This window comes from Azolla caroliniana, unplaced genomic scaffold (genome assembly GCF_043228905.1).
Source record: "Azolla caroliniana isolate FFs.n. ecotype wild unplaced genomic scaffold, voAzoCaro1.0.p SCAF_2, whole genome shotgun sequence".
In the NCBI taxonomy this organism is placed as follows: Eukaryota; Viridiplantae; Streptophyta; class Polypodiopsida; order Salviniales; family Salviniaceae; genus Azolla; species Azolla caroliniana.
In genome coordinates this window covers 3,255,372-3,272,972 of record NW_028230437.1, presented here as the reverse complement: position 1 = coordinate 3,272,972, position 17,601 = coordinate 3,255,372, and the positions used below count along the sequence as shown (strand labels likewise).

The following is a 17,601-nucleotide window of genomic DNA, read 5'->3' as shown; positions in this document are numbered from 1 at the left end:
AAGCTTGGACATCTTGCTTTCTTCTTGTGACAATAAGAACCCCTCCTAGTACTGTAGGTCCTTACATTTGCACTTGTTTGAGCATACTTGTGAAAATGTAGAATCCATAGACCATTTGCAACATATTTACCAACACATACTCCCTCGCACACGAACACTCGCAAATGTTTCATACATCGTATTACACATATTCGCATCATTTATACATGCCCTACACTTGACCACATTCTGGTTTGATTTTGATTTCCAAACATTGTCAATCCAAACCACTCCCTACACACATTTCTTTGACAAACGCCAATGAATATCAAGAGTCACTACTCAATTCTACGCCAATGAAAAAATGGTTCAATTTTGGTCCAAGAAGTCACATTTGCCCTTGAAGGCCCATGATAAAACCACATTCTTTGTGTTCATATATTCTTTCAAACATTAATGGTCACATTGTGTGTACAAACCACACTGACAATCAGTATAACATCAATCATTGTGTTGAACAAATTGTGCTGAAAAGATAACCAACAAAATCTACATACACAATTCCTTGGTCAATATTCAACTCAAAAGCCTACAATATAAGCTGAATTCTTGATTTACTATAGGTTACGGATCAAATTGCAACTCTCTTTCTCTCTCACACCCTCATGTTCATGTTCCCTTGTTTATACCAGAGTGTTGCACAAAAATTCACTAGTACATGGCATTCAAGATAGTAAGCAAACTAACACAAATAACCCTAATCTCAATTAGCCAACACTCAACACCCATTGGCTAGCTTGCATCATGTTGAAAATGGATTAGAAAACAATTAGGAAAATGATGCGAGAAATCTTGTTATTATTTGCCAAGGGCATCCTGAGCAAAATAGACATATATTAATGAAATTAAAGATCTTCTATATATGGATATCAGGGATCTTCACCAACAGTTTGATGATGACCTGCATCATAAATGTTCCACATAATGCCCACGAAATACGTGACCATATGTCAATGGCCAAGACATTATATACCCAACTGGGATTGACCACAGAAGCACTCAAAGATGCGCAAGTTCATACAATATGTATACTTTGCTACCACATATTAGACAAGTACTTATGACTTCAAATTTCAGTGAAAAAAAATAACATTAGTTCAAACAAAGCATGTGATAAGCTCAAGACTTAAGGCATGATTTGGAAATTATTAGCTTATATAATCATTTTTACCTACAGTAAATGATCTATTTTGTACCCAATGGCCTTCACCTGGGCCATGTCAAAAAAGTGAGGATGGATTCTTTTGTTTACAAAAAATAAACTCATTGAAAGCCCTATCACAAAGATGGGCGAACATATTTGTAAACTCATTGAAAGCCCTACCGCAAAGATGGGCGAACATACAACAACTCCACCGCATCACATCTTTCATGCTTAGCCAGCTTCACCGGACTTAATGAAGTGGCCATGACCAAACTAGCCGGTTGCCCATTTACTCCAGAAAATCTGTCCATTTGGAGTTGAGCAATCATATTTCAAAAACCATGAACATTGACTTGAAACATTAATTTTCTCATGGCAAGGCCACCCTGCCAAAAATCAGGTCAACAAAAACAAAAAAACAGAAATAGGATTTCCCGAGACTACAAAAAGAAAAGATCGATCCTTAATACCTACAGCCGGGACGACACTATTTTTTTCTTTTCGTCAAGTCCAGAGTGCACTCTTCAAAGTTTACAGATGATGTTATTTCTATCTCATTTTTTAAAAACTTGCATTTCTAAATAAATCTACTCACCATTTTACAATGAAGAAGAAAACTATGAATTCCAGTCTACATGGATGCTTCCCCCTTACAAATGTCAGAAGCATCAGCAGCATCAATATCAAGTTTCGAGTTCAAATCCACACATGGATGATGACCTCCTTCAGGTATCTCACTCTTGCCAACCTCAATAGCATTGCTAGTATCTTTAACCAATTCGTTTTCAGGTATCTCACTCTTGCCAACCTCAATAGCATTGCTAGTATCTTTAACCAATTCGTTTTCTATCAATGACCCATCATCATCTATCTTAGAGGATTTGAACTCTTCTGGTGCTTTTTGTGTTGATCCATTCCTAGACTTGTCAGGTGCTGAACCCTCGACATGTACATTACTGGTTGATGATGCATTTGCAATATTCGATGATGGATTAACCCAACTAAACTGAAGAGTAATGCCTTGATACCATTTTCCTTGGGTAAATGCAAGCTCTGCACCACTCCTTGTCGAAAAGGTCACCCTAAACCCTTCATTATTTTTATCCAAGGTATCTTCCAACTCCACATTACTGACATCCCCAAAATGTGAGAAGTGTTCTTTCAGACTCATCACCTGGCAACGAAAAGAGTGTTTACTATTATGGTAGCTTATGATAATCAAGGCAAAATGTTCCAAAGTTCTTCCTTGATGGAAATAAGAAATGTTTAAATACAACACCCAATTGTTGACCTACAGTTATCTTACCAACTATGAATAGATTTGTGCAATACATGCCTAGAGAAATTTTATACCACTTCATGTGTTGCTTTTACAGAAAGACTATAACATGTTTGGAACCTTTTCATGTCCTGCTTTTCATGTTATTTCTCAGGAAATAATCTGCTACTGCACAATGAAAAGATAAGCTCCCAAGGTGGAGCTGGAATCCAAATTAACACCAAAAAATAATAAACACTACGAAGAATGAAAGACTCATTTTTGATAAATCAACCCATTGAGTATTCTCTGATAATCATACATGATAGTATTTGTTGTTTAAACTTTTACTTCCCTCACAATAAGACAGAGATGCACCCAATCCCTACAGTGAGGATGCAACTACATGATCCAAATCAACTAGGGCTCACCAGGTCTCTGTAGCACCTCAGCCTTCTCAGGCTCTCATTGATCTACGCTAAGCAGTCGTAGAGCATATGCCAAGAAAGCACATGGATACTCACCAAGTCAAATCCAGAGATATTCTTAGCGTATTCCCAAGCTCTTCACGATAACAATGGCAGTTATGGGGACAGTCAAATCAGGATGTCAGCAACTCAAGCAGACCAATGGATCACCAATTTATAAAGATGATGGCTTCCAAGTAGCACAAAAGGTCATGTATGACTAACTAAACTTCATGCTAAGATGCAAAAGGAATTTGCAGGAGCAAAGACATCACAATGTTACAGCTGAAGCCCATGATGACCGAGCACCCTCTTGGAAGGTGCAATAACATATGAGATATATGCTCTCAAAGTTAAGAAAGGGTGTTAGCCAAAGGAATCATCAGAATGCTAATTGTGTTTTACAAAAGACTAAGGATCCATCATGATTGCAACCTTCTTACCTAAAAGGGTTTGCAATTGGTTCCTTAAAAAACTCGTTGTCAGGATCAATGCAAGTGTCCAAGCATTTGAGAGTTTACCCCCAGCAAAAGGGGCAATTTATCAATGGTGGAGCTAATATACAAGAATTTAAATCAAAGAGTCAATATTTTTGGCAAATGCAATTGATGTTGGGCAAAAACTAGTAACGCGCACACAAGTTTTAGTAAAAGAGAGGAAGACTTTTAATGTAGAAATTTTTTATGGACTACATGTAGACAAGTTATGGATCACAGTTCTTGCAAGGTCATGCCACAACCCTGGGTGGATCACTAAAGGTGTATTGCATTATCTGTTATTATCTGGTAGTTGGACAGTGTGATATCACTGTGACCATACTCATAAGAGAAATACCTACAAGGAAATCAGGGATCCCCATCCACAATGTAGTTGTAGCAGCTTTGTAAAGGGCATAATGCCACAATTCCTGTGGTTGTTCAATAAAGGAACATTTCACATTTGTTAGAAATGCTCAATGATAACATTGTAAGGACTGTCTCACATATATTGAGGTTTAAAAAAGGTACATTTCACATTTGTTAGAAATGTTCAATGATGGCGTCGTAATTTTTAAGACTGTCTCACATATATTGAGGTTTACAAAAGGTACATTTCATATTTGTTAGAAATGTTCAATGACCACGTCATAATTTTTAAAACTGCCTCACATATATTGAGATTTAAAAAACGTACATTCACATTTGTTAGAAATGTTCAATGGTCACATCGTAATTTTTAAGTGGCCTTACATTAATGAGATATTAAGAGACATGTCCTCTCATATAAGCAGGCTTGTATTCCTAAATCTAATTGTAACATTAATCCAGTCAATTGAACCTTGTTTCTGTATGTCCAGTCAATCATCCTGCTCCCCCCTACAGATGCGAAAATCATGCATGAGAACAGCATAAGTTACTTCCTGGAGTTTTGACCTTTTGAGTGGCTAAATTATCAGTACAGAAGTGCAAGCAATATTCCAGGTCGACATGAATAACCTAAACAAGGAGCTATAGTATGCTACTTGTGGTCAACAATGGCCGGCAATTTTCTCATAAGGAAACCAATGAATTGTGGTTCTATCACAAGTTTTAAGTATAGTCTTCATCTTTGCATGCTCAGCACAAACAAAGCAGGATTGTCATCTTCATGCATAGCTATCATTACATCATCATGACTCATTACCCAATAAGTGTTTACACAGTACACTGAAAGCTGCATAAGGTCAGAACCTGAATAAGTTCAAGGAGAAACTTTACCAACTATAAATTGTTTCTAGCTTTCATTACCTAACCTGATTTTATAAAGCAATGCGATAACTGCATAGCATAGACAGACCTGCCAGTTAAGGTCATAGTTTTTTGATATATCCACAACATGCAAGTGCATACAGGTGAGGAAGTAGGGAGAACTGCAGATCAAATCCAGCCAAAATACCACAACTCGGGAGGTATAATATGGGATCTACAACCAAGGGAAATAATCCATGTAGGACAACATATCATCAAACTTCACATTAGAAATGTCAAATCAAAGTAACATGGTCAGTAGATATATGCTGCATATGATAATCATTGAGCAGTTGAGAGAGAGGGCCACATACACATAGTAGATCGGCTTAAATGGTAACCGTGGTAGCTTTTGCCCATTTATAATAACTGAATCATGATATGCAACATCATACATTCTATACCCAGACATTATGGTCCTATGACAGGGGCATGCTGCAGACAAGTACTATAAAAAACTACAATTTGCAGATCCACAACAGATGAATCGATAATCACTCAATTTTCCCAACATTTCAAATTCCCATTGCAGGTAATATGCTTCGCTCTAACACGAACTAAATGACAGGCCGAAAATCTAAGAAAAGTAATATTGGCCTGAGGTGAGAAGATGAGAATGATAAAACCTATGCTTAAAGGGAATATACTTCATCCTTCTACGAACTGAATGATGGGTTCAACAGCTAAGAAGATGAACTAAATAAATGCTACTCAGTAGTCCATCAAAAATAAATGCAGAAAAGCCCAAGAAACCAAAGGCAAAAGTGGCACTGAGTATTTTGGACCTGTATCAAGAGGTAAAAAGTACCAGTTATAGTCGACAATCTGTTCGTCCTATTTGCAAGGGAACACAGAGGTGAAATTTTGAAAAATAAACTCAACCTCAAATATCACTTATGAAGTGTCAACAGAACTTACATCCAGTGAATTTTCTGGAAAAGGTGGAATGATCCGAAAGACCGTCGTCCGATTGTCTAGCTTATATCGCAATGAGCCCCACGATGAAGAACTAGGAAAGCCTGAACCAGTACCTGGCCATGGAGAATGAACCCTCAAGCTCTTGGGAGATGGCTGTGTGATACTACTTCCAAAAGGTGCTTGCGCTGAAGCAGTGGGAGTTTTTGATAAATCTTTCGCTGGCTGATCATTCATAATTGAGCTCTTCTCACCTGAAGATGATGATGACGAAACCTGTTTGCCAGAATCAATACGTGATATTTCCAACTTTATCTTGTTTATGGGTTGATCCCCTGCTATCTCTTCTTTCAAGACATTACCAGCTGAGGTGGTCAATTGGGCCCTTTCAACTTCCCCAGTGCCCTGACAATAACCCAACAAGAAAGCAAGTAAAGCAAATGGACTCTATTTACTGTGGCTTTTATCAAACTTGTGTGCGAAAACGTCCTATTTTAATGGTTTAGTGATTTCTATCAATCATATTTCCTCTGAGATAAGGTCCATCACAGTTATATTTACCTGTTTTGAAAGACGTTCCAGCTTGCGGCGAAATTCATCCCGCTTCTGCGCCAACTCCTCTTGTTTCTTTCGTAATTCTTCTTTCATATGTTCTAGCTCTTCTTGCTTCTTCTGTGAGATACTTGATGGAGTTGGTTGAGCATTAGATGGAGATCGTTGAACATTTGAAATGACTAATTTGTTAATTCCCATTGATGCATTCTCTTCAGGTGTAGATGTCAGCTGTTTTTTCCCTTTCATCAAAGATTCAAGAGCTCCTCCCTTCAAAATGTTGATCCCAGTAGTCAGATTCTTCATTGCTGATGTCGTCATGTTGTTTCCTTCAATTGGAGGAACAGGTATACTGTCTCTTTTAGCCCAAGACAATCGGATAAATCGATTTCCCATTACTGCTTCAGGTGATTTGAGCGCTGATTCTGCATCTTCAGAATGTAAGAATTGTACAAATGCCCTATCACCCTGGGATGATGGTATGCGGATATCCATAATTTCACCAAACTTCTGAAAGTGTGCTTTTAACAGTTCTTTCTTGTTGATATTGCTAGGGATGCCACCAATATACAATGTTCTTTGTGCCCTTTCATTTCCAGGTTCTTTATTCCATCTGCCCCGAGGATTGAAACCTAGTTTCTCAGGGGGACGTTGTTCCCCCTCTCCCTCTGGGATAGTGTCAACATCTACCATAAGAACTGTTTTCTCATCCTGCTCATCATAAACAGACTCTGATTTTCCTGAAATGATTTGTGGCTCAAGGACTTCCAAAAATTCTCTTCGTGGAAATCGAAGACGCTGAATAGAAGGATTAGACCGTGTAACGCTTTCAGAATTAATATCACCTCGATCTACACGCCCAATACGATTCCAAACTGAAGGCGGACCTTGAGATCCAGTACTCGTTCCTTCATCGGCAGAGACCACATTTTCCCTCTCACCGTCTTCCATTCCTTTTCTAAATGAAGGAGGCTTTCTTAATTTATCATCTGTTGGCTGCTCTTTATTCCACAATGGCTGATCTGGATCATAAAGATCAGGTTCAGCAATTCCAACCACGGCTCCTTTTGAAGGATTGACTTCATCCATGCTCAGCACATTTGTTTCCCGGACACTTGAAAGACCAAGATTTGACGAATATGGGCTAAAAGACGAACTTGAATTTGACGCTGGACCCATTGCAATACTCCTCCCACTTGGGAGTGCCACAGGGAGATTGAATTTGGAAAGAGACTGAGAAATGACACACAATAAACAGAAAAAAATATTATCATTTCCTTCTTGTAATCAATAGATATTGGAAAAAGAAGAGGCACCACAAACCTGAACATCTTCCACAACTATCCTATTTGCTCCATGATCTAAAGGACAAAGATCACCTCGGAGACAATATCCACGTTCTTCAAAGTCTGCACACCTTGGACGACCTAAAGGCATGCCCATTCCAATATTAATACCCACTCCCAGTGAGGCAGATACTGAAACACCTCTTGGGCCTTGAATCCCTGTATTTAAAGGAAGAGACTGATCCAAAGCCCCATTTGTTACTCCACCAAATTGGCCATAACCTCCCCAAGAGGAGAGACCACGAATCGAATTCGGTCTACCAGCATACATACTAATTGAGGGGCCTGGAGGAATCATGGATAGATTGAAATCAGAACCATCCAAAGACGTATTTCTCTGATCCCGACCCCATGTCACGGGACTAGCTCCTCGACCTCTCCCTAAGACTCCTCGAGATAAACCATTCTGGTATTCAAACCTCATTGTTGACCCATCACCACGAAAAACTGAACCTGGCCTTGCTATTATCCCTCCAGGCCTCAAAGAATTCCCATATACGTTCTCTCTATTTGGGCGCCTCTTTGGAGGTCCTTCCTTTTCCATGTAGATATCATTGGTTCCTCTGGTAATTTCTGATATGGGTTGATTGCTATCATACATTGATTGGCCATTATTTGCCGATCTGTTGCGCTTTCTCATAGGACCATTATGGGTATTTCTATCTGGTGAGGGAGACCTACTCACACGTCTTCTGTGCTTGTGATTCCGGTCATCATCTTCATCATCACTGCCATCTTCCTCATGGTCTTCATGATCACTGAACATGTTCGTAGACGAGTTCAGAAGCTTTTCAGATTGTGATGTTCTTGGCTCCATGATCTCTCCAACATTAGACGTGATAGAAGAGTGTACAGTAGCTGAAGTATCTGTCACTGTCTTTGTACTACTCTGTTCATCCTGATATACTGTTATAGTACCATCTTCCAACGCATGGAAAAGGTTTGCAACAAAAGTTTTCGATTCTGCATAGTCACAATGATCCAAGAGTTATAACTTACAATAGTCAATACTTTTATACAAAAATCACAGACCCAACGAAGTTTTTGGCATGTAAACCACTCTCCAAGGTGAACTTTTACAAGCAATCAAGTGCTCATTAAGAGAAATAAAAAACCCGAACAAACCTTTCTGCTCTCTTGCACAAATATGTTATCATCATATAATGTATGCTCTCCAAGGTGAGGTTGTGGCATTAGCAAAGCATCCTTACCAACACATTTCTAAACTTGTTTCTTTTTAAAAAGTTATCCGTACCTATGGTAAATTTGTTTTATTTATAAATTTAACTTAATCTTTTGAAAATAAGTTCTTCCAAACACCTGATGTATCCTCCAAAGTAACACATACCATCTCCAAGAAAATCCAACAACTGGTTGATACATAGTGCCTCCAGGTCCTTTTTAGGTTTGTTATTCTTCAGCAAAGCTGCAACATAGTTAGCCAACAGGTTCGGGTCTGCTTCGGTTCTGGAAGTCACACAAACAAGCCTTTTTGTAAGAAACAAAAAGAATGGCCTCACTCGCAAACCAACCTGTGATGTAAACCATTTGGAACCACTAAAAGAACCATATATACATGTGGGAAGTTTAAAGAGGCCATTTTCACTGTGCTGTTCTAACAAGAAACAATATTTTCTCACACGATAAGACCATTCTATGTCCTAAACATCTGAAACCATCATAAGAACCACATAGAGACATACATAGGCTGGGTGCAACCCTAACAAAGAAGCCATGGCAATGTCTGAATTGAATGGATCCATGTAAAACATTTTCAAGCCACAACAATAACAATATGCACATACGTGGGAACCAATGGGAAGCTTAAAGGGACCATTTTCAGTATGCTAAGTTCTAAGGTGACAAGGAACAACATTATACAACTATAAGGAGCCCATTTAAAACAGTTAAATGCATGGCGACAACCATTTACACATATGTAGGAGACATAATGGAACCTTTTTCTTATGGTAATCCTAGCAAAGAAACGACATTTCCTCAGTCGAATGGACACAGGTAAACCATTTTAAACCATAGCAAGAAGAATATGTGCATATGTGGAAGGAAAACCAATATTATCTTCTATTGCTAGCCCTAAAAGCATGGTCTCGCTTGGTGATAACCATTTTCTAATTCCTAACCCTAAAAATGAAACAGCACTCCATCACTTAAAGATACCATTTTTCTGTGTACTATTCTCAAATGTAATCAATCTTTCTCATTTCATAAGACCACTCCTGCTCACGAACCCTAAAATGGAAGCAGAATTTCCTCGCTTAAAGAAACCATTTTCTGTGTGCTAACCATAACCCTAACCGAAGCTTTATCAAAGGAACCAAACATTTCGTCGTAGAAAAGAAGCATAGATTACACTTACAAGGGCTTCAAATGCTTGATCAGATAAGAGATAAGAGCGACATCATCGATCTTCATCGTCTTCCACCACAGAAAACACTTTATGAGCTGCGGCGAGAAGAAAACGGGGCTGTTCTAACCCATTCTTTAATGGAGAGAGCTGATGGCTAAGGCAGGGAGGGGCTTCTTCCGTGTTCCATGAGCAAACTAAAGAAAGCAACAAAACAAGAGGAAGAGGAAGAGGAAAGGAAGAAGCTTTGATGAGTGGCGATGGCGATGGCGATGGCGACGGAGAAGGAGAAGGAGAAGGATCTCAGTTTGATGGGGAACTGAGGGGGGGAAAGATCCACGGCAACAGGAGGAGGAGGAGGAGAAGCTTCTAAAAAGCTATGATGGTGTGTGTTAGCGATGGCTTAAACAGACAGACCAGACCAGACCAGACCAGACAGACAGACCCCCCCCTCCCCCAGAAAAGAAAAGCTATGGGGAAGATGGAGGAGCTTCATGGGCACACATATCGCCCACGAGAGAGAGAGATAGAGAGAGAGAGAGAGCTGGGCCTCACAACCCGGTTCGTAGTATGGCCATTGGGTCCGGTCCGGTCTTTCTGGCCATCAAGTCGAGTCTAGTCTGGTCCAGTCCTTCTGGCCATCGGGTTCGGTCTGGTCCAGTCCCATCCTTCTGGCCATCGCGTTTGGTCTAGTCCAGTCCGATCCTTCTGGCCATCGGGTCCTGTCTGGTCCGATCCGATCTTTCTGGCCATCAGGTCCTGTCTGGTCCTGTCCTTCTGCCCATCGGGTCCAATCTACTTCGGTCCTAACCACCATTGGGTCCGGTTCATCCCTTCTAGCCATCAAGTCCAGTTTGGTCCGGCCCTTTCATTTCTGCCCATTGGGTCCGGCATGGTCCGGTCCGGTCCGGTCCTTCTAGCCATCTTTTCCGACGCTTCTGGACACCTAGCTCTCACTCTCGTCCACCGTTCGCTTGATACTATTGTCGCCTGATCTGCTTCGCTTCCACCCGAACATCCATTCCCTCCCTAAACTTCGGGCCCATGAAACTCAACCGCTTCCTTGGATGAGCCAATGGTTGAGAACGCTACGGCATGAGAATATGATCTGATTCCGTTAGAGGGAAAGGGGGGAGAATGGCCCGAACAAAGCTCTCAAGGTTTCTCTATCCATGGTTTGTAAAAACACCTTCATGCTCACGTTGTGAGTGAGCGTATCCTCTTTTTCATGATTGGAGTTGTAACGATGCCCACTCAAAATACCAAATGGGAACAGAAGAGGGATACATACTCGTGTTCGCTCTTATGGCGCACCATATTTTGGGCACTTAGAAGTCACTTAGTTAAGGGTTGGATTTGCATTCCAAAACACATTGACATAGCCTTTTCATAATAAGTCGTTACATCAAAAAGGTCTAGCAAAAGATTCTCTATGGTCAACGCTTGCGAAGGTACCGTGTATGTAGCTCTTTTTGACCATATTTTTGAAATACTCAGAAAGAATTTAGCATTGATTTTGTGATGGTCAACTATTAAGGAGGTGTGCATGTATCTCTACATATTTACGTGTGATGAAAAATCATGCCTTTATAGTCAACAATTTGTTTTTGGAGCTCATAAATGAATGAATGGATATAATGACATGTTACATATATCAATAGTTTGATTGCCTCTCAACTAATTCATGGCAAATTGCTTCCTGTTTGATTCCACAAGGAATGAATGAAGAATGAGTTTTTTAGCGGCCTAATGTATTGATGGATGTTTCTTTTATGTCTACATATGTTTGTTTCAACTTATTGCATAACAATTCCTTCTTATAACTTTCATGCAATGTTTAAGGTCAAAAAATGAGTAGCAATTCAACTTTTCTTGAATGAGTATTTGCCATGTTAGATGTCCTTCAATCACCAAAACACTTTTAACTTTTCATTCCATGTTGATCACCTTGCTTTTGAGGGTCTTGATAAAGACCAACACTTGGAAGAAAACACTAACATCGGTGCATGGATAGTGACAAACAACCCACAAAATCAATGTTTCCCTTGTGACTATGGTAAGTTCTCCCATATAAACAAAATGGTTTCAAATACCTCAGACACAAGGACCCCTGTGATTGCATCGATAATTTCAAAAAGCTCCTTCGTGTTTATGAGCCTATTTCAAACAACAACTTTCATGTTGACTCTTGAAGGGCAAGTTGGGAACTAGTTTAGACCTCTTCCCGATAAAATATTGAGTGGCTTTACTTTAGTAAAAGAAGACTTCTCCATAAACAAAAGGTGATACATACCATATGTGATAACATCATCCATACAAGAACCTTCAACACCAATGCAAAACTAGAAGATAGAATGTCAAACCTAAATCTAAGGAATTATTTTATTAGGAGTTTGTATTAATTAGGCATTGTCGAACTTTCCTATCATGGAAAATTGTAGATTGTTTGTGCGGGCATGCTATGAGGCCATGGGTATGGAAGATCATTTGTTTGGCCTTTGCACCAATATCACTACACGTGGATCTTAGAAAAAGGTTTCTTTGAGCACCTCCCCTTACTCTCGACACAAATACAAGAAGATTTGAGAAGCCATTGAGATATGCGATACAAAAAAAAAAACACAAGAAGCCTAACATGTCAAGGTCACCACAATGACCACAATTGCTCATATCTTTACCAAAGGTGATTGCAACCTTGTAACTAGTGTAAGGCTTTTGTCACATATCACCTAGATATTTTCCAAAAAGTCTCAACATGGACGATTTAGTCCTTGTTATGTGCACTTCAACAAACAACTTTGGTCATTATACCACCCCAAATTACCTTACCAAGCCTAGGAATGAATTTCATCAAGCCTAAAATTGACCATGACAAATAGTCTAAGGTGTTGGGTGGGGTTTCACACCCTATCAATTACAACAAGTACAAGAAAATGAGATGTTATCTCATTACTTGGAAGTAGCTAATGCATACACTCTTATATACATGTTATAGAATGATCAATGCAACCGAAGTGAATGCTCAAAGGGACCTTTCACATATAGTCAATGACCTTAGATGTTAAATGAGTTTGCCATTAAACAAGATTCTTATAACCCTAACACTGATAAAAGGTATAACAAATAGATGGAAGCCTCTCTAACTAAAACACTTACTATTTTCACTAAGGAAAAAAGCACAAGATTTGAATTGATTGGTTTACACGTGATTTGAAGTGGAAAGTATATGACACGTATTATCAAAATGTTCAAAAAGAAAAAGAAAGGTTGACATAAACCTATTGTTTCTCATAACTTTAGAGATTGGGATACAAGAGGTCACTTGTGCCCAATGTATTATTCAAAATCTAGATGGGCAAAGAACAAGGAACTTGGACCATGACAAAATTAAAGTGGAAACTAAGCTAATATTTGGCTAGTAGAAACAATTCAACACCAAACAATACATAGGAGGACCATGAATAGATATGGTGAAAGGAATGAAGCTACAACCCCAACAGGGAAAAGAAGGGTATGCTAATCTCATTGCACAGAGCAACACAATTATTCCTATAATGAACTTAGCAACTTTAACATCGAAAATTTTTCAAGAATGAAAAATCATGTGAACTAACAATCCATTACCCATAAATCAACAAATCTTACACTTGAGCTATTATATGGAAGACACCCCCGATGCACAAAAAAAAACCAAGATGAGAAGATAATGTGACCTTGTTACAACTTATGACTATCAAAGTTACAATGCCTATAAGGTAAATGAGTTAATTGCTTGGCCACTAAAAGCTCAACAATTGAGGCTTTGATCATATTTGGGTCAATGTAGCCAAGTTGCTCCACCTTAACTTGAAACTTTGATGGGATGTACTAAGTTTGAGAACTTCACGTTAGATATGAAGATCTTGCGACCAAAATTACATAGGAACCTTGTGCTTACAATGGCAAAAGGTAGCATTTCAATGCTTAAGGAGTTTATCGTTCAAATCCAATAACACCATATTAGTGTTACTTCCCATCCACAAGTACCACTACTCAATTGTGACCAATTCAAGACTTGGTTGTGACCGAGCAATATTCTGCGCTTTTCTCTTCAATCTGGTATTAGAGCGAACAACACAGGAAATGGAAGAATCGTTCTGCAACATGTTCAAGCTCACCGACTCCAACTACTTAGTGTGGAAGTCGACGATGAGGGATATGCTAGTGGTTAAAGATCTATGGTTGCCGGTTCAGTTCGGGGATAAGAAACCGGATAAAATCGACGCCACAGTGTGGGAGGTGATGCACATGAAGACGACGACATACATTCGATGCTTCATCGACATGAGCATGTACAACAACTTCAATGAAGAGAGCAAGGCTCATGAACTTTGGGAGAAGATCGGCATCATGTTTTAGAACAAGAATGTCGTTAATCGGGTTTCGATATTCCGGAGGCTAGTGAGGCTCCGGTACCAAGATGACTCCAGTATGGTGGAGCACATGAATGCCTTACAGGGGCTAATACATCAAGCAACCTCACTGGAAGTACCTCTTGCCGATGAGGTACTCGCATTGCTCCTGCTCGGTTCCCTCCTGAATAGCTGGGAGACGTTAGTTGTCACGTTGGGCAACGCCGGGCCGGAAGGAAAGCAATTGTCCCTAGTAAGGGTAAAGTCAAGCTTGCTAGATGAAGAAGCTGCCCGGAAGGACCGGGAGTCCGCAACCGATCTGAAGGCCTTGGTCACGGAAGATAATCACAACCGGGGAAGAGGCCGGTATCGGAGTCCCCAAAACCGGGACAAATCGGGGACGAAGTCGAAGTCAAGGGGGAGGCCTACATGCTTCTATTGTGGAAAGTCGGGACACTTCCAGAAGAACTGTCGGCATTTCCAGAAAGAGAAAGAAACCAACACCATCTATTCGAACAAGAGTTTGGACCGAAACGGTTCGGACCGGAGAGGCCCGGATTGGAAAGGAACGTCGGCAATTGCGACAAGTGAAGAGGAACTGATGCTCATTACTAAGGAGAATGAGTTAAACCTTGTCGGCGAGGAGACAACGTGGGTTGTCGATTTCGGAGCGTCGTTCCACCTGACACCGGACCAGAGATGCTTCTCATCCTACACAACCGGTGATCATGGTTGTGTCCGGATGGGGAATGAAGGTACATGCCAAATTGTCGGCATAGGAGATGTGTTGTTAACAACACCAACCGGATGCAAGTTGTTGTTGAAGGATGTCTGACACGTTCCGAAGGTTCAATTGAACCTGATATCAGCCAATCGGCTAGATGATGAAGGCTACACGGGTAGCATCCGGAACGGAGTCATGAAGTTATGCAAACAGAGCCTAATAGTGGCTTGAGCCCGGAAGGTCAACACATTGTACTTGATGAATGCCCGGATATGCCAGGAAGAAGTGAACGTAGTATCCGACATTGCCGGTGAGATGTGGCACAAAAGACCGTGTCACATGAGTGAGAAGGGGATGAAGAGGCTTGCCGAAGACAATCTTATTCTGGTGAAGGACGTGCAACTTGAGAAGTGCACCGACTGCCTGGCCGGCAAGCAAAACCGAACCTCCTTCCGGTCAAGACCATCGATGAGACGGAATGCACCACTGGAGCTGGTGCATACCGATGTGTGTCAAGTGGACACGAAGTCACATGCCGGATCGCAGTACTTCGTGACGTTCATAGATGACCACAACTGGAACTTGTGGGTCTCACCACTAAAGACGAAGGATCAAGTGTTATCCGTCTTCAAGGAGCTCCACGAGAGTGGAAAGAGAAACTAGCCGGAAGCTGAAAGCACTTCGAGCGGACAACGGAGGAGAATACCGGGGGTAGTTCGAGGAGTACTGCCGGTCGAAGGGAATCCGACTCGAATTTACCATGCCAAATACGCCGAAATTGAACGGGCTGGCAGAACGGATGAACCGGACCATGATGGAGAGAGTTCAGAGTATGTTGGCACATGCAAAGTTACCCAAGACGTTTTGGGCTAAGGCACTGACGACGACGACCTATGTGATAAACAGATCACCCTTAGTCCCCTTGGACAGAGACACACCGCAAAGAGTATGGACTGGTAAGGACGTGTCTTACCGGCATCTGAAGGTGTTCGGGTGTCTCGCATATGTGCATGTAGCAAAGGACTAGAGAGCAAAGTTGGATCCGAAGTCGAGGCCATGCATATTCCTTGGATACGACGATGATGAGTTCGGTTACGTGGGATCTCGTCGACAAGAAGGTGTTCGGAGTCGAGACATAGTCTTCATGGAAGACAAGACCATTGCCGACTGGGAGTCGGAGACGAAGGTGATAAACTCCGGATCATCCAATGAAAACCGGCTTGAGGACACAAGGACATACCCGATTGAAAACCGGATGTTAGCCGGTAACTAGATGACACTCGACGAACCGACCGAATACAGACAAGAAACCAAACCGACCGAGGAAGAAGAAGAAGACACCAGAACCAGACAAGATCCTGAATCGAATTCGGATTAAAAAAAAACGAAGGAACCGACAGTCAAAAACCAGGGATAGAGATATCCTCTCCGAGAGAGAAGAGCCCGCCGGAGATTTCCGGATGCAGAGCATGTGTTGATAACCGATGAGGGGGAGCCAGAAAGCTTTGAAGAAGCAAAGACAGACACCCACAACTGCAAGTGGTTGAGTGCCATGCAGGATGAGATGGATTCCCTGCATGAGAACCACACATATGAACCGACGGAGTTGCCAAAAGGGAAGAGAGCACTCCGGAACAAGTGAGTGTACAAGTTGAAACCGAGAGATGCCGGAAATCCACCAAGGTATAAGGCCTGAATCATGGTGAAGGGCTTCCAGCAGAAGAAAGGAGTGGATTACGATGAGATCTTTGCCCCAGTAGTAAAGATGACATCCATCGGACAATATTGGGCATAACGACAAGCATGGATCTCGAGGTAGAGCAACTGGACATCAAGACAACATTCCTACATGGTGACCTCAACGAAGAAATCTACATGCATCAACCATAAGGATTTGAGAAGAAAGGGAAGGAGCACTTGGTGTGCCGGCTGAAGAAGAGCCTATACGGATTGAAGCAAGCCCCCCGACAATGGTACTAGAAGTTTGACTCCTTCATGACCGAACAAGGGTACCACAAAACGCAAGCCGATCACTGCGTGTTTGTGAAGAAATTTGACGGAGGAGATTTCTTGATACTCCTATATGTGGATGATATGATGATCGTCGGACGAGACCAAGTCAAGATACGGATGCTAAAGAAGGCTCTGAACCGGACCTTCTCAATGAAAGACTTGGGGTCGGCAAGACAGGTATTGGGAATGCACATCATCTGGGACCGGTTGAAGAAGCTGTTGTGGTTGTCACAGGAAAAGTATGTGACAAAGGTACTCCAAAGGTTCAACATCTCGGAGGCGAAACTGGTCGGATCGACACTTTTGGGAAATTGCAAGTTGTCTCAAAAGCAAAGCCCAAGGACAAAGGTGGAGAAGATGAATATGATGAAGATACCATATGCTTCTCCCGTTGGGAGCTTGATGTACGCGATGGTATGTACCCGATCGAATATCGAATATGCAGTTGGAGTGGTGTGCTTGTTCATGAGCAATCCCAGAAAAGAGCACTGGAACATTGTCGCGTCAATCAGTGTTTGCATGTAGGATACGAGCAGGACCACCAGGGTCATGGAACAGGAGGGGAGGAGTTGTTGGGTACTCGAATCCTCTGGGTCTCGTCGCGTTGCCGGTTGGTTCGAT

General features: G+C 41.3%; 1 protein-coding gene across 8 annotated transcripts; it reads right to left on the bottom strand.

The window, feature by feature from the left end:
- Window positions 1–1,176: 1,176 nt before the first annotated feature.
- On the bottom strand, window positions 1,177–10,149 carry LOC147867104 (zinc finger (CCCH-type) family protein / RNA recognition motif (RRM)-containing protein). Of its 8 annotated transcripts, XR_015529308.1 has the most exons (8): window positions 9,865–10,149; window positions 8,836–8,954; window positions 7,465–8,450; window positions 6,151–7,374; window positions 5,593–5,994; window positions 1,779–2,357; window positions 1,654–1,705; window positions 1,177–1,569 (listed from the first exon to the last, which is right to left on the bottom strand). XR_015529308.1 is itself a non-coding variant. In XM_087314857.1 (7 exons), the coding sequence occupies exons 1-6, from the start codon at window positions 9,918–9,920 to the stop codon at window positions 1,815–1,817; spliced, it is 3,330 nt and encodes a 1,109-aa protein (XP_087170983.1). In that variant the 5' UTR covers window positions 9,921–10,149; the 3' UTR covers window positions 1,177–1,705; window positions 1,779–1,814. The 8 variants fall into 8 exon arrangements, 6 of the variants coding, with proteins under 6 accessions (XP_087170983.1, XP_087170986.1, XP_087170984.1 ...); XR_015529307.1 differs by having other exon boundaries at window positions 1,654–2,357; XM_087314857.1 differs by having other exon boundaries at window positions 1,177–1,705.
- Window positions 10,150–17,601: the final 7,452 nt, after the last annotated feature.